At 38.8% G+C, this 18707-nt stretch overlaps 1 protein-coding gene across 1 annotated transcript in view; it reads right to left on the reverse strand.

Moving 5' to 3' along the window:
- The window catches only part of rbpjb (recombination signal binding protein for immunoglobulin kappa J region b), a 68767-nt gene extending 56670 nt beyond the window's left edge, over positions 1-12097 (reverse strand). Inside the window, exon 1 of the mRNA XM_084713156.1 lies at positions 11899-12097. Coding sequence (XP_084569282.1) covers positions 11899-11918 — 20 coding nt within the window. The 5' untranslated portion in view covers positions 11919-12097. The remainder of the gene's footprint in view (positions 1-11898) is intronic.
- Between the last annotated feature and the right edge of the window lie 6610 nt (positions 12098-18707).

Consider the following 18707-nt stretch of genomic DNA (forward strand, 5'->3'; position numbering starts at 1 on the left):
GATTGAAATATGATGTTTGGGTTTAATGTGTGCTCAGACACATGCTGAATGTTAATGGTGTGCTGATCAGGCATTCTGGGGCGATAACCAATCATTAGAAGCAGTATAAGTATCAGCCAATACCAATCACAAGGCCTATTTGAAGTGTCATATTTACTGTGTTGCACTATTTATTTATCAAACTATTCTTAAAATATAGAGTATCAGTATGAAACAACTTAAAAATTACCACAGAGGTTGGCTACTTGGAGACCTGTTGTACAAGAACATGGAGTTTAGCTATAACAACTTGATCTGATTTTTTAATAGAATTTTTAAAATCTGCATATGTAGAAATGAATGGGATATGGTTATGATTTTAGCTCCTAATTATTACAAAATTATGATGTAAGACCAAGAAATATAGGCTTATGTATTTCAACGAAGGTTTGTGACAGTGGGTAATTCTGTGTTGCATTTCATCCCCCGACCAGTGGATAACAGTGCTGGTATCTATCTCCACTGTTCTGACTACATAAAAAGTAAAGATTTTAAACCAAATTTTCTGGTTGTGTTCTTTATACTATGACTGTTTTCTCTAAATTAGATTTAAAAATAGCAATCAGCTATATATATAATGTGCATTGAGATTCTTATCTAGATTCTTGCCAATACAAAGTTGTATTATATCGCAACATTTTTGACCAAATACCTCATTATTGATATTGCAAAAATAAAAAAGATCATTTTACTGTAATGGATCCTTTAAAACCAGGAAAAGACAGGACTTAGACCATATCAAAATATATACTCAATATCTAGTTTCATGTCACAATATTGACATATTGCCCAGCTCTAATGTAGGGCCATCTATGTATGCAGGCTTTGGAGCATATAGGTACAACTTTACTCCAAATTAAGCATAAATATTACACAGAATGCCTGATACAAAATCTATTTGACAAGGTCTCACTAAAACTCTTACTCCTATAGCTGCGCTGATGTGCTTAGTCCTGGTAAAGTCGATAAGGACAGCTCTGTAAAAATGTCAATGCAAAGGCTTGTGAGGATCAATCAGCAGCACAGCAATGTCTTCTTCAGTTACAAGCCATTTACATACAGCGGAGGGAGTAAGATACTGCTTTGTGGCCATCGACAGACTTATATGATGCCACTAATCATCCCAAGGCTACAACATTTCTTTCAGGAAGGTTTACAACAGGCTGGCTCACTGCTCGCCACTCCCTTCTTATCTCATACACTAATAGTGGCAGTTGCTTACAGCCGTGGGAGGTGGCTTCGTTAGGGGCTTTCCCAACATGGGAGATCCTGTGTATGTTTGTAACCTTCCTCTGGAGGGATGAAAAACCGGCCCAGCATGGTCGTCAGGCAGACAGAGCGTTCTGACAGAAGCAAGCCCCTTAACCAATGCTTCTGAGCCCTCACTACCAAAGATGAGAATAACAAGGCAACTATCTGGGCCAAAAGAATAAGAAAATAAAGCATTTCTGTCTAAGCTTTGCTCTCTGGTGAATTCTCCTGGAAGCTTAGAGCAGCATATTCTGGTCTTAAACAATCTATCAGAGGTCTGACGTAAGTCATCTATTAAAAGACAACAAAATGCAGACTCCCTTCTGTCATCCCCAAGAAGAAAAAATGAACATGAAGGAAAACAAAAGAAAAATAGGAACAAACTCACAAGTATCAGTAGTGTTCAGATTGTTTTCCTCTATTTTCAACTGCCCCAACATAGGAAGTAGGTAAGAGTTTGCTCAGTGAAGCTGAATGAAAGCAAACAGGAGTCAGATAGGGGGAATTGGTTCATGTTTTCTGAATGAAACATCCTGAATGTGGAGGGACAGCGGGGGCAAAAACTGCTGACACAGTAGAAACCACCATTCCCTTGGCGAAGCTGTAATGGCTACAAACAGCAAAAGAACAAGGGGCAGGGAAAGGCGAACGCCGGGGCTGAGGAAACTCTCTCGGAAGAGGCGAGAAAAGACAGAGAGCTGCTCCAAAACAAGAGTCAGCTTATAGGTACGTACTTCCACCGCCTGTCGCATTTGCCTCGTGTTAGCTTTCTCTCTCTCCTCTCTTAGCTAAGCAGTGAGCCTGAGGCCAACAACAACACCAAGAGGACTTGGGCCTCTATCAAACATGACGCCAGGGCTGTTTTCAAAACCACACTGGCTTTAGATTTACATCAGAATGTTCCGTCCCATCCTCGCCGAAGCAAACAGCAGCAAGATTTTTTGGAAGACCCAGAGAAAAAAAAAAGGTATGAGCTCAGACTAATGCATTCCAAGTCTTGCACAAGTAAATAAATCCCCCCTTGTAGTGGCTTTTGTGTGAGAAATCCAACCCCTTATCAAGTCAAGGAGCTGGGAGAAATTAGGTAACACAAGACCCTCAAAAGGTCACTAAAATTCATGTTCAATGTTCAAGGGAAATACAAAATTAAGGCTACATTCACACTGCAAGCTGTGCTCAATTCCGGTTTATTGCTCAAATCAGTTTTTTTTTTTTGTTATTTGTTTGGCTGGCATACTATTTATTTAAATGAGGCTAATATCAGATTTCAGTTCAAACTGATCATAGTCATAAACTGACTTGCATGACTCCCACCAATAACAGAAACATGTCACTGCTTCTACTACAAGGACACCCCACCAGCAGATACTGTATCTGTATCGGGACCTTTGTGGTAAGATAACAGATAAATAAACAAAAACATCACATGAAGCACGAAGGTCACTTAAGTCGTATTTTATGATGGTCTGGAAAATTCACGAACAGATGATAATGAGGATGAAGAGAAAGTACAAATGTTTAAAATCCATACAACGAAATGAAGGGGTTTGTCCACTGAAATGCAGGAAAGCTGTGAATTTGAAATGGGTACAGGAAGTGTTTACAGTGTAACACAGTACAGGGTCTGACATTAAGGTTTTTTCCTACTTGTCCTGCAGAGGAAGTACTTCTCAAATCTACTTGCCCCATCTAAATTCCTACTTGCCCTGCCTAGGAGGTTCTTTTTCTGGCTGTGTGCTGCATACTTTCACTCACAACTTATTTCTAACTAAAATCTGATTGACGGTATAAAACACTACACAACACTTCGTTCTTCAGCGTGCAGTGCTTATTAGCTATATCATAGCCAACAAAGAAGGGATAAAGGAGATAAAGAAATTGTGGGTAGGAGCAGAAAAGTCTTTTTTAAAACTTCCTCTTACCCCTATTGAACATGAACAACATTATTTATATTCATTATTTGTCACTAAAGTGCTGCTGAAGATCCTGTTTGTCTTTTTTCTTTTTTATAGCTTGTTTCTAATTTGTTTGTATAATTTTAACATGTTCAATAAACTTCAAACTCAACTCAACATTATATTTAACCGGACATTTATGAAGGCCAGTGCAGTCAGATCAGTGAAACGCTTAAGTACTATTTCAAAGTAATTAAACAGTACCAGTTACTAGGGTTGAGCGATTAGACAAATATATCGTCTATCAATGATGGGCTGAATCCATCCTTTTTTGGACCATTTTTAGGGCGATATTTGTCATTTTATTTTGCTACTGTAATAATCTGCAGAGTGACAGCCTCTGCTCTGCACCGCGCTCTCATCCAGCAGAGCAGTTCACACCCACTCAGCTGACCATGAGTGCGCTGAGATGGGTGACGAGTGAGAGGAAAACAGCCTGCAGAGTCAGACTCTTTACACTGTTTTCGCGCAGTAAATTAAGAATTTATTTTGACCAAACCTGTTGGTGGTTGTTGGAAGACAGTTTTGGTGAGTTCTACATGTTTTTCTGTAGAGTTTGAAGTAAGTGTGTTTTCTGAGGAGTTAACAAGCCAACTAAGGTCATCTTAGTTTGGTAAAAGGGAGGACCTTGAATTCAGAAGGTGTACTGTTGTATTTCTCCATTTAAAGTGGAAAATAAGTGCGAAAACATGTAATTTCTAGACAGTTTGCAAGTTTGTCTATTGGACGTAGCAAATGTGCGTAGCATGCGTAACATACTGAATTTGCCACTTGCACACATCTCCCAGTAGAAACCTGAGAGGACAGGAGGAGGTGGGAGGGGGGGATGAAGATATCACCAGTCGCCGATGGATGGACTGACAATGATAGTTTGGAAAATTAACAACTTTACTAATTACACCCTCCATGTCCTCTCTGAACAGGTGAGCCACCTGTTTAACACTGCTGTTGCCACAGAAAAACAATCAATTTTTTTCGGCTTTAGCCAGGACAGTGCAGTACATAGCCAGTATGTCTCTCTGGCTAGCTACGTCACTAACAACAATCAAATGTGATAAGCATGTCCACTAACTGTCTCCGCCACCTCAGTCTTGTTATTCTCAGCTGCAAGAAGTTGAGTTTACAGTGTACAGGTGTAATAAAGAGCCAAAAATGATTTCATTAGCAAGGATTTTGGAAGTACTGACCATATGATTAGGTAAATGAAACTTATTATACTGAATTCTATAATTTTTAAACTGATGTTTTGATATGGTTTTGCTATTTCGAAAATGGGAGCACCATCAACTTCAACCAGTCTGGAGAGCTTTCTTGAACTCATTTAATGTTCATGTGGAGGCAACAAAAGGCAAGATGGGGTGAGTAATTTATATACAAATCTTGTTGTGGGTGATTTACCCCAGTAGGTTAGCTCAATAGCCTGCAACAGTGACACTAACTCAACTGAGATCTGGCGGAGGAAAAAGATCAGTCAGCCACAGTCAGCCACTTTAGCCTGCACTGTGAATGTAGCCTTAAAAAGGGGACCATACTATGATAGTGTATATCTAGTTTGTGCACACTTTAACACGTGGCTGAGAAAAAACAGGAGCGGGGAGTGCCAAGCTGGCGGCAATCCAAGCCAAATTACGCAAAAATGTGCATTTCTATCCCCTTGGGTGTCTCCTGTGGTTGTTCCCCTGAGACGCAGACAGACAGACACAAACAGGCTGAATAGGGAAACAAGAGACTGAAGACACTGAGTCAAGCAGGGCGTGTGGTGCTTTAAGAGGCCCATCATCACTCGACCAAACAAGTTGAATCTGAACCCTGAATGAAACTACAGGCTTCGGGGGATATTTCAATCATGTGAAGTAATGGATATGCATGAACTTCCAAAACAATAGGCTACTGTAAGCATGAGAATAAATCCCCCTAAAGATGTCTGGCGGTGGTGCTTGCGTTGCCTTGCGACTTCTGTACAGCTTGTATCGCCCCCACCCCCCTCAGACACACCACACCACACCACACACACTTTGAAGATTTTCACAGCTCTGTATGGATAGAGGAAAGCTTTGGAGGCTGCAGGATACTGCGGTGACGCACAGATCAGGTAGCTTGTATCATCGCTGACATTAACCTATCCATCAGTGCAGGTAGAAGCATGTGCTTGTGTGTGTGTGTGTGTGTGTGTGGGTGGGTGGACACGGGACTGCTGCTTTGAGGGGCGGGGGTGCCTTTTAACTCTAGCCCAGGCCTTTGCCACCATAAAGGTCAGCGCTTCGACATCTGCTGCTCTCTCTGAACCTCTCCTTTCATAAAGGGGAGCAGGGAAGAGGAGAGGACCCTTGGGAGTGGATGCACGTGCACACACACGCACACACATCTAAACACACAGATCAACTTTTATGTCTCAGCACACTCACTCTCTACTCCATAAAAACACACACACACACACACACACACACACACACACACACACACACACACACACACACACACACACACACACTCTTGATCACCTTCAACACAGCCACAGAGTTCATTCGCTCATGCTAACAAATAGAAGAACACAAGGTTTGCAGCTCAAAGAAAAGGCTCAGTGGTGTCATTACACCAGCACGGAGACGCTTGGCTTTTGGCCTGAAAGACTCCATCGTTCTTTTTTTTTTTTTTTTTGGCAGAGGGATGGAGGGATGAAGGGATGGAGGGGGTTGAGCTAAATGGAATCCCGTCCCCTTGGGGCACAGCAAAGGCAAAGCAGTGTTGAAATAAGTGATTCATGCTTTTATCATCCCAGGTGAACAGTGGTGCTCTTTCAGCTATCAGTTCATCAGCTTCTCTGGCAGAGATGCGGCAAAATTACGACAGCAACGTGTTCTCTCTCTCTCTCTATTTTTTTTTTTTTTTAAATTTGTTTTCTTTATTTTGCCTCTCACCTACATGAAAGAAGGTGATCAGGAGGGGTTTTTTTTTGGTAAGTGGAGTTACCTGCTGTGGTAGAAACATTTGGGGTTGCACATGTGCACAACAGACAAGGTAACTACAACAGTTCTATTCTGATGGTTTATGAATCATTTCAGACACTTTTCAGGCAAAAGTGCCAAATACTGTCTGGCACCAGATTCCTAATTTTTCTGCTTTTCTCTGTTTTAAATCATTGTAAAAGGAAGATACTGAGATTTCGGGCTTCTGGTTGGACAAAATGAGCAGGTTCGATATGTTAATGTGACCTTATAATTGTTAAACTATAGCCCTAATGTGATCTATTTCACTTTGCACATGTTAATGCCATGCATAGTGTAAAGGTCCACTGTGAAAGATTTATTGACAGAATGTGCAGAAATGGAACACAATATTGACAAGCACATTTTCATTTGTGTATAATGACCTGAAAATGACAATCTTTTTTCAAAATCGTTTTTGTTACCATACAATGAGCTGTTTGTATCTACAGAGGCTGTGGGCCCTCTATTGCAGAAGTCACCATGTTGCACCGCCATGTTTCTACAGTGGTCCAAAATGGATAACCCAAATACTGGCTCTACATACAGTCTTTTGTGTTTTTTCATGTGACAGGGATTTTGCAGTCTACAAACTCACCACTAGATACTAGAGTTGTCACAATACCAGAATTCTAAACTTTGAGACAATACTAGTATAAACAGCAAAAAAGGTTGTAAGCACGAAACATGGTTTTTTTCTTCTTCCTTTTATTTAACAACCCGCACAGAGTGCAAGTGCATAAAAGGTGACTGAACACTGTCTAGTTTTACTGAAAGGCAGATTTCAGGCAGGACAATAAAGACTAAACTGAGGTCTTGTATGAGCACTAGAATCATCTTTTTAATAGCTATGATACTTTAAATACTATAATTTATGGATACTGTATTATTATATATATGGTATTAAGGTATCATGCCACTAAATCTTATACACTGCTTCTTAAGATGTGGATCTAAGATATGCACTAATATAAAAAGAAATCTCTAGCATGGTGTTCCAATCACTGTGCAAGGTTGTTAAAATTTCTTCAAAGTCATCTAAAACAGGGTTTCTCAACCTTTTGTCATTTCAGACCACCTCTAATTGTGAATTGTGAGGACCACCTTCCCAAACAGATGAGAAAGAAAACATGACATGGCAAAAAAGGAGAAAAGACTAAATGGGCTATGACAGGATTTTACCAGAGCATCAATGCCTGCCATTATCAAACCAAATTTAATGTATTCAGGGTCATATTTCTCCACCACATGCTATGGAGGTTTTACTGGCACAGGGTCATCACCCACGTCTCTCTTTTCGTTTTAAAAGCCAATCCATTTTGTGTCACAGCGTCTGAGGGCACATTGGCTAACTAACAGTGGCAAAACACGCTTGTCTGTACCTGATATATGTCATGACTGGCATGGTGATATTCAAACAAAACTAGTCACTGAAATTACCCATTTTCATTTGACATTTCTCATTCATGTGAATTCTTAAGCACATTTAGAAATAAAAATAACTAGCTTTGAATTACCACTGATAGATATGAATTCAGGTTAACAGCAGCTATTGTTCTTTGCAAACAAGCAAACTACAAACTTCTTCACAGCTATCTGTAAAGCCTAAAGGGAGTGACCGTTTGATAATTAAAATATACAGTAGATTTTGGATTGAGTATCATAGCTGATGTGTTTTTTAGTCCATACTACAAAGGTCTATCACTACTGGACTGTGATGGTCTACATACTAAAACACAATGCATGATATAAGCTCATTATGAACTGTCAGATTAATTAGTAACCTACCATCATGCACACCCAGTATCAAACACCACAGTGATAACGGTGTTTTAAAGTACAAAACACACTCGATAATACACTCAATAAACTAAATTAGGCGGAAACAATACAAATTTCTTCAGAAGTGCAACACAGACTAAAAATACCACCTATGACAAAACAGTCAGTGTGATCAACAACTTTGAATTCAGACAGGAACATACAACCACAGCCTCTCTAGTCTGTAATACTATTACTAGAGAGCCATAATACCATTAACAAGCCCATGGTTGCGCAGCCCCTCCCTGTGCAAAGCCAGAACCATTCAAACAGAACACGGAGGCTGTGGTCAAGCTCCAACCGTTACTGTGAACACGGCCTGCCGACGGCTAAAAGGACCCCTTATGGCACTTTAATTTTCTGTTAAACCTACCCACCCCATCTTCCTCTTGCACACTGACCCCCACTCCCTCTCCCCCCTCGCAGAAACACACACATGAATCTGGAGATATCATCTGGACAGGTGGCCAGCCACCCAGACCTGACCCGCCTGCCCTCTAGCTCCCTCCCTCTGTCGACTCCCCCTTCACCCCCTCCTCCTCCTCAACTGAAATCAGTTCAGGTCTGCTGGAAAGCCCCAAATGAACATGCACAGCAAACCACCACCCCCCTTCTCCTACCAACATACACACACCTCCAACAAGCCCAGCAAATGTCTGTCACCCACTGAGCTGTCTGTGGGGATTACAGCCTCAAGAGTGCAAAAAATAGGTTTGTGCGGAGCTAATGTACAGTGCCGGCAAATAATTTTAATCAGGGTTTATTCCACAGACCGACAAAAGCAGTAAATGCTATCGGCCTATTTATGTTGAATAATATGGTCATATTACTGATGATGCATTGAGTAGCAAAAACAAGGCAGTACTGCTCCGCATTACGAGGAAATATAACCATGACATTCTCTAACTATCCATTCAATGTGCAGTTTGAAAATGTTAACAAAGACAATTTTCCCATTAAAAGCCGTGGCTGACACACTTATCACAGATGTATTATCTAGCAGCAATTACTGAACGTGCACTAAGCCTAATGAACTCCTTTAATTTTGGAAAATGTATCCATCTCAGAGATAAAAACTTTTAATTTGACTTCGAAACAAAAGTATTTCAAGACTCTGTGTTTAAGGGACAGTGCGCCCATCAAATCAAAACTACACGTTCTTCCTCTGGCGCGCAGTGTTGTTTATCCTTCTAGTCTGTTTTGTTGTGAGTTGCAGAGATCTGGAGATTCTGTCCATGGAGATCTCTGCCTTTTCTTGAATACAGTGGAACTAGATGGCACTCAGCTTGGGGTGCTCAAAACACCAAAAATTCATGTCAAAAACGCAACGTCTATTTAAAGAATTCCCCAAGACCTTGGTGTGAGCAGTTTCCTGTAGAAAGAATATAATCCGATATTATCCGATACTTAGAGCTCTTTGGGGAAAAATAATTTCAAGTTCTTCAGGGCAGAAAATGTCACTTTTGTGATATCACTTTTCTGTCATCAACAGAGAGAAATAAGAAACTAAATAAACTGCCTGGCTAACTGGAAAACTTAGGTCATGTTTTTTAGTGATGATAGGGTTGAACACACATGGCTGTGGGTGATCATCGTTGAATAATGTCCAAAAATGAGCTGCTCCGGTGGAAAATAACTACTAGTGCTTTTACTCAAGTACTGCATACCATACAACTGTGCTATGTAAATATTCAAATATTGGGTCAATAATATTGGCTAATCAATATACTCGTCTGGCTCTAGATCATACTTCTAGTCTACTATATTTCAGATGAGAATTTTGTACTTTTTAACTTCATTACATTTATTTGAGATCTTCTGTTACAGGTCGCTTGCAGAGTCTGATTATTAAGGCAAATTATAATAAACAAATAAATGATCATGAATTATTATAGGTTAAGATAAAACTTTATGGATCCCAGGGGAAACTCATGCCTAACCAGCAGTAGGGATGAAACAATAACTGGTTTCATGATGAACTGTTACATAATTCAGACGATTAGTATTACTGTGTTTTTTTAATTGGTGTGCTAACCAAGTTTGATTACCACACTTTGTAAAACTCATAGTTAGCAACAGTCCCAGATGCAGGCGCAGCTTTAAATGTGGGTTTGTTTTGCACCACAGTAAATACTGATATCACAGACATGATGTCATTTCATATCACTGAGAGGATTTCAGCGATGATTAATCAATTAGTTGTTAACTATCAATTACAAACTATTATGGTAATCGGTTAGAGGCATTTGTTGAGCATAAAGTCAAAATTCTGATTCCAGCTTCTCAAATGTCAATATTTTCTAGTTTCTCTGTGACAGTAAATTGAGCATTTGTGGGTTGTGACCAAAACATTTGCATGTCTCACCTTACAAAACACTGATCAACAACTTTCACCATTTTATGGACAAAAAAACTAACTGCTCCATCAAGAAAATAATCAAGTAAAATAAGCTTTAGTTGTAGCCCTCATATAAAGAGGTCTACACTTATCAGCTGCAACATTAAAGTGATGAACACATTAATACCTCAGAAACTGTAATACAATATTAAACTGTATTATATTCTGAAATGGGCCATACTGCACAACAGGGCAGCACAATTAATTGAAACAATATCGAAATAGCAACATGGCCGAGAGCAATATTCAAATCACAAAACTAGAACCAAATTGAAATTTTCTTTAAAGGAAAAATGTGTTAGAAAACAGCCTTATACTGAAGCACTGTAGATGCCCTGGCCTAAAATCTTGTGCTCCATATTAAAGAAAACATGTTTCTGTGGTACAAACCCCAACAATATCAAGTCTTCATCATTTAAACTGTTTATTTTTCAGTAAAAAAAAAAAACGTATATAGCAACATTTCAGTCAACATGATCGCATTATGACTTTTTTTTACCATATCGTGCGGCCCTAACGAGTACATCAATTTGAGTACTCTAAGTACAATTTAATGCCAATACTTTTACATAAGTAAGATTTTGAATGCAGGACTTAACTTGTAACAGAGTATTTCTACACTGTAGTATAGATACTATTACTGAGCACCACTGTCCACATCTATGGTTACCCACAGCTGGGATGGGGTTTTCATTAGAAATTTGCTTGCATAGTTTAGACGCAGATCGCTGTGTAGGTTATTAAGTAGTAAACACTATTTTCCAGCAGCACTGTCGTTTACTTAAAGGGAGCTGAAGTCTTAAAAGTACACGCTTGTCCATTGTGTGTGGCAGCCCTGAGCTTAAATATTCACAGCGAAGCGTAAACTATCTGCAAATGCAGTCAACATTTTCAAAACACTGCCAAAAAGGATGCCTTGCTCACAAAGCCGCAACGTGTTTCAGTCACATATCGCTAGCCAGCGTCCATTATCGGACAGCTACCCAGTTCGTAAACGTGCTGCCCGGCTAAATGGTGAGCACGCTTCGAAAACAAATGCAGTACTAGGAATTATACTACCGATTCCAGTCTGGGGAAAATGATGCTAGCATATGTGTTTTCTAAACCATGGCTCTGTGGTTGTGTTTAGCCTAGTGGCTAGCCTGCTAGCTAACAGCTCGCCGTTGTCTGGGAAAAAAAGACCACCGAGGGTGAAGTATCGCTTAGCTGGGGCTAGCTCACAAAACACTGCAGCAACAGTCAGCTCAGGCAAGTAACGTTAACTGGTCAAAGAAGAAAAAAACACAAAATTGAGACAAAGAAATGACTTCTACTACTGCTAAACCAGTAGCCTAAACATGCCAGAGTGTCCAGGCTACAGCACATGTGTAAAAATTGAGCAGTTTCATGTCAATAACTTGTATTCTCCTCAACTCCGCTCCCCACCACCAGCCCCGAATCTCAGACTCACCCTGTCACAACAGGCGCCATCTTCCACAAACTCTCACCAAAACTCCAATACTCGCGATATCCTTTCCTCTCCCACAGCCCAACAATCCGCCGAGACAACAGAAGCAGACTGGAGGTGTAGGGACGAGGGAGACGGAGAGAAAGGGGGTGGGTGAGGAAGACAGAGAAAAAGGGGAGGCGGCAGTGAGAGAGAGTGAGCGAAAAGGGCAGACGCCACAACAACAGGCGTGGGAAACTTCCAAGATCGCGCGAGAGTTGGAAAACTCTCACAATAGGCGAGCACAGAGGGAGCGCCCACTCTCGCGAGATTTGCGCGAAGTGGAGTAGTTGTTTATCTTGTGGCGCTGAAATACTATTCCCACGTGTTTACCGGGTAATAAATTACAGCACCGATTGGTTTGGGGGAAATCCTCGGTTTTCCCAGGCTCACACACATTTTCTAGTATGTACCCTGTCCTACTCATGGCGTATCTGTAGTGTTCAGCATTAACAGCTGCATGTAATTACAGCCAAAATATGTTTTTTGTTCTATGATACTCTCCAGTAATATAGACAGCAATGAGGAGAGGTGCTGAGCATATAAGAATACATTGACTTTAAAGGGACAGTTCAACCCAAAATCAAAAATACATATTTTTCCTCATACCTGTATTGCTATGTATCTATGTAGGTTGATGTGAGTTGCCAAATTTTGGAAATTATAGATGGGAAATACCAAACTTTTTTTAATTGATATGACACTAATAGTCACATTTTTTCCAGTATAGATACAGGCATTTTTAAAAAATAGTTATGGAATACTTAAAAATAATGTCAGATTTTTAGGGGGGAAAAAGATCAGAAAATCACAAGACACACAAATTTATTACAAAAGCAAAGAGTGCAATTAAATAAAAAAAATGTTTATAAGTTTAAAAAATAATGTATTTTACAGAAATAGTATAATAAAAATCATAATAAAATGGTAGTCTTGTTTTTGCTCAGCCTTCTTAGAATTTTTAGGGTGTGTTGTTTTTAAAAGTTTGAGGTTACTCGTGTTGCTGCTGTTTGGCACTTTCTTGTCACAAATGGTGCATCTTGCTGTATTTTTTCTGCAGGTGTAAAGTAGCACCACACCACTTAACATTTCCTTTCTGCTATTCACAAGTTTGATGCAGAAGTGTGTGCAGCTGTGGTTCTCATGTCTCAAAGATCTACACGGTTGTGTGACGGGGCCAGCTAAATAAACATGACATCTTGTACAGCATTTTTTGGTCGTATAATTTTTTTTTTCTTTTTTAACATAAAGTGCTTCTGCTTTCATTATGTAATGAAATAGAATAAAACTAGCCCAAGCATGTGCAAAAAATTGCCATGAATTTTCTTTGGCAGAAAATGTGAATTATGTATGTGCAATTGCAAAACAAAAAACAATGCAGCATTCAGTAGCAGCCCCTTTAATTAACCATATAAGATTAATACTGAGCACTTTTTTATTGTGTGAATTATTTTGTGTTGCCTGGTTTGATTATTAGTTAACTTTCTTTGATGGATTAATCAATTTGAGTAATTTTTAAAGAAAAATTCTCTGATTCCAGCTTCTTAAATGCGAATATTTCCTATTTTTTTAGTACTCTATGACAGTAAATTGAATATCTTTGAGTTGTGAACAATACAAGCCATTTGAAGATATAAAAAAAAAATTAGCAATCAAATAATCAACTATAAAAATATTCATTGGCTGCAGCCTCAAACCTGATCATGATTTCTGGAAAGTGACATTGAGTTGTTTAAACCAAAAGTAGAGCGCAATCTATTTCCATTATATTCAAGAGGAGGCAGACATCTCCACAACTGATATCTCCAAAACCCTGCAATTCACACAAAAACAACCTCGATGGATAAACAACACTACAGGTAAGAGGAAACACGTGTATTTTTTTGATTTCATGGTGAGCTGTCCCTTTAAATAAGAGGAGGATTTAATTGAAGGTTTCTGCACACTGCATTTACAATTCCCTTGAGTAGCATTGCAGTTCCTGTTTAGAATGTGGAAACAATGGTGTGAACACATGTGAATGGGCCATGCAGGGCAGATTAGTGCACTGCCATCACATTGGGGAGCCCCATGACCACCCTCCTCACGGCCCAAACCTCAGCCTCAGTACAAGGGAGCCTATTATTTAAAATGATCATGCTTGGAAACGTGGCATGGGCTTTATTAGACTTTCTGCTTGTGTGACTGCCTCGGTTTCTCCTCCAGCCAGAATGCTTTCCCAAAAGTGTGTGCATTGTGTTACCATGTGTGTTATATCATCCCCACCACAAACGGGTCAGGTCATTCTTGTTTATCTGGGAGGGGTCAGAAAGCCATAAACCTTCATGTAGGTCTGTGTGTTGTTGTCTCAACAGCCTTCATTTAAATATGTTTGGCATCTTTGTTCACCTTACAAGTGACTTCTAGTGGGAGTTTTTCCAACTTCAAAGACACAAGTGAAGGCTTTGAGACCACACTGATGGCAAGTGAACTCATTTGTTAGATGCTGAGTGTCTGATCTGCCTGCGGCTGTTTTGTAAGGAAAAAGTGGCTGTTGAAAAATACCAAAAACAGACAAATATCAAACAAATAGTTGGCAGAGTTGCCACGATATTCAAATGTATTGAATAGTTTAAAGTACAAGCTTAGTTGATTTTTTGGTTTTGTAAATATGTGGGTGACTGGTTAAAGAGTCGACATTCTATGAAATCCATTTACTGGCTTCCATGCTAAGAGACAAGAAACGTCAGATTGTTTTTACATTTCAATTTCTGTGCAACTTCAACATACATGAGAGAAAATATTTTTAGGGAGCTTTAAAGGACCAGTGTGAAGGATCTAGTAGCATCTGAAGTGACGGCTGATGGTGAGCAGTTGGAAAATGAAACATATTGTCCAACGCTACTGCAAAACTCACAAAAAATATGAAATTTTGGATCATGCGGTGCCAGCTGTTTCCCCCTGATTTCGGTCTTTGTGCTAAGCTAAGCTAGCCAGCTGCTAAACTTGCTCCTGCTTCATGTTTACCATACAGACAGGAGTGGTAATCTTCTCATATAATATATTTGATGACATTAGACTCCACTTGACAAAATCAAACAAGGCTTGCAAGTCATCTTGGACATTAACACCAATGACTTGTGACTTCACTCAGATTTGATCTTTTTGACTTGAACATTATTGATACCTTCCCCCAAGTTTGTAATTTAAAAATGGATCAATTCGACATTTAAAGTTATGATATGTAACATTTCCATGTTAAAATGTCTAAAAATGCTAGACATATGTTATATATTTTGTTGAATTGTGTACAATGTTATATTAGAGAGTGAGGAAGGATGTTGACAAATGTGACTAAACCTAACTTGAATAAAACTTAACATATAATACGATTACTGTCCGAGTCATCTCCTGTGATCCCATGCCATTTCATGACATCATCTAACTAAATCTTTTGTTATTCTTTTAACGTGAGAGAAACGCCTATGAGCAGAATTTACATATTGTGCATTTAATTCCTCCGGATCCGCATTGAAGCAATCCGACACAATAAAGAACTACTGTTACATTACTGAACACAAGTTGGAAAAAATTATACCAAAGATTCGACATTACACAAAGAGTGGTAAGTTGAGTCAAAATGTATACTAAATTTATACATTTAGTATATCTATGTTATATGTCTTGTTAAGTTATATACCCTCATTATCCCAGATGTTTCCAACAGCGTTCAAATGCAGAGAAATTTATAATTTATTCAAGGTAGTGTTTCCTGTTAGCCGCTGCTAACTTGTTGCTAGTAACTAGGACTTCCAGCTACATTCAATATGTCAGAGAGTGAGGTGGGAAATTGGCACCTGTGACTAAACATAACATGAATAAAACTTTAATATTATTAACATGATTTCTGCCTGAGTCATGTAAGAGTTGAACAAATAACGTTCATACAATGCTAATATTAACATAGTTAGTAACTTTGTAAATCAATGAGGCTGAAAACTCACTCGTAGATGATGACTTGTTTAGGACTCAAAACTCAAAATTTAGGACTTGGACTTGACTTGAATGCAAAGACTTGAGACTTACTTGTGGCATGCAAAAAATGGCTTGATCCCACCTCTGCAAACTGGCATCATACCAAGTTTCTGCATATGAATCATGAACAAATCAAAGCAATTAAAATGGTTAAATTATTATTTTTTGACCACCTACGCACTCATCAGACACTTTCAGTGTATAAAGTAGCAGATGCGACCTCTCCGAGTTAACACCGTAGAAATCTACACATTTCAGATTTTTCAGATGCATAATTCATTTTTATGGAGCTTCACTGTTCTGCCAGAAAGAAAGAAAGGAGAGAAAAAAAGGGAGGGGGGGGGGGCAGAAAAGAGTTTGCAGGGATGAGGTTTTGCATGAGAGTGTGCCTGGCCCGCTGCCCGCACTATGAAGACACAGAGACGAGGACCTCATCCTGCCCTCAACCATTTTTCCTTTCCCTCTCTTTTTTATAGTCGGCGGAGAACCTCCAGTTACACTCACAGTTGAATGGGGAAGCATAAAGTTTCCTCAAATGTTTTACAGCTGAACACAGTGAAAAAAAAGAGAGAGAAAAAAAGAAAAGGCAACACAAGTGCAAAAGCTTTTCAGAGAAAATGGGAGCAAAATCGGAAAGGAGAAGAGGCTGTTATTTGAGGATATGTTAACTTTTAAATTTAGGGATGTTCAGGGTTTGAACTTTGACCTTTTTTAGGCTGTTTTAAAACATAGCAGGCTTTAAATCGCTCCAACTTATGATTTAAAGTTTCTTTGAAACTCTCCTTGTCATTTTCATGTGTCCTATGTCTGAAAAAAAAAAAAAAATCAAAATAACTTTAAAGGCCGAATTAAAAAAACAAACTGAGGGCAAAAATCAGACGAATGATCCACACAGAGCAATGAAAGCTCCCAGCAATCTTAATGTATCAACTTTTCAATTTAACAGAGATCTTCATCAGGCAGTTGACACATTTGAGATTTTTGTCAGGCATTATCAACTTTGATATCTTCATCAGGGATTGTCAAAACTGAGTTCTTCATCAGGCATTGTCAAGTTCAAGATTTTCATCGGGCGTTGTCAAATTTTAGTTCTTCATTAGACATTGTCATGTTTGAGATCTTCATCAGGAATTGTAAAAATCTGACAAAGATTTGACAATGCCTGGCGAAGATCAAAACATTGCTCCATTACTCTTCTGTCAAATCTGGGACTGACTGTAAACTTGTCGGTGTTAATTAAAAATAAAAAAACAACAACAAAAAAAACAGTTCCATTAAAATTCTTAGGAGCTGACATTACAGTGTCTCTTTTGTCTGATTTTTGCCTTCTTTTGTCTGGAGACACATGATTTTTTAAATCAGTTTCTGCTAAAAGATTTGCTCATTGACTGGACAAGACGTATTTTTTTTAGTGGTTTTACTTAAATCAATGAGCCTGTAGTGAGCTTTTTACAAATGTCTCAATCTTTCCCCCACGTCCCATTCTCTCATTAGGAGTAAAAACCATTTATTTTAATTGAGACAGAGCCAATTCAAGCAATCGTGACTAAGCCATAAGCCTCAGGTCTATAAATCCACTCACTTGACTGCTTAAGCTCGTGGCTCAGAAGGAACGAAAGATTGAGATAGACAGATTCTTGTCCCCGTGTGGAAACTCACCAGTAGATCATCATCACATCGGTGTTATCTCTATATAGATTTGGCCCACATACTGTTACATACATACATTACATGTGTCATATTGTTGGGTGTTTGTCATCCAACGTGAGTATGTGTCCGAAAAAGGTTTAAGGGTCATCCGAATGAAGCAACTTTGTGATTGGTGTTGCACACTTTGACATTTAAGTCCCATAATTCCCTTCTTTTGACTGCTTAGCTGAAATTGTGAAATTAACAAGTTTTGTTCTGGGGTCCAGGCAATTTTCACATCCAGCTTATCCCGCTAAGCTGAAGCACTACTAGCACTTATTATAAAAAAATAAAGGGAAGGGGGGGGGGGTGAAATGATTTTTATCTGCAGATCTGAGGAGTGAAAACAGAGCGAGGGAGAAAGAGAGCCAATTAAGGAAGTGCAGTTTGAGTTTCCTGATTAGCAGCTCTTTGACTCAAAGTCATTTGATACAGCCGGAGGGTGGTGAAACTTCCTGAAATGATCAGATACACTGAAGCGCAGTCAAAGCGAGAACCAGTGACAGACAGAAAAAGGTGGGTTGAGAGACACTGGGTCAAGTGTTAGACTGGGTGAGCATGCAGACACGCTGATAACGTTGACATGAAGGATCGTCTGGGCGTCAGACAGGGACAGGAAATCAGAATTTGGCAGCAAATACAACTCCTACATGCATTCATACTGCAGTAAATGAAATCTATGATGCAGAATTTTAGTGTAGTTGCACAAATGACATGGAATAACATTATATAAACCCTCATCCCTTATAAGATTTACATAAATCTTATAATAAGTATTTAATAAGTTTTTATTTTTGAGTCCAATTCACTAAAAATAAATACATAAATAATATAATAATAATAATGATAATAATACAAAGATGAAAATTCACAGAAATAGACAAATATGGAAAAAAAACAAGACTAAACATAAACACACTTAAATAATTAGAAAGACAACAAACAATAAATAAATAAATAAATAAACATTAAACTTGATATAGCTTAATTAGTTCAAAACCAATGAACAACTTTTAACATTGTACACACTAAAAAAAATAGCAGTAAAAACATGTACTCAATAGTTTTAT

This window comes from Lutjanus erythropterus, chromosome 23 (genome assembly GCF_056507025.1).
Source record: "Lutjanus erythropterus isolate fLutEry1 chromosome 23, fLutEry1.hap2, whole genome shotgun sequence".
Taxonomy (NCBI): Eukaryota; Metazoa; Chordata; class Actinopteri; order Lutjaniformes; family Lutjanidae; genus Lutjanus; species Lutjanus erythropterus.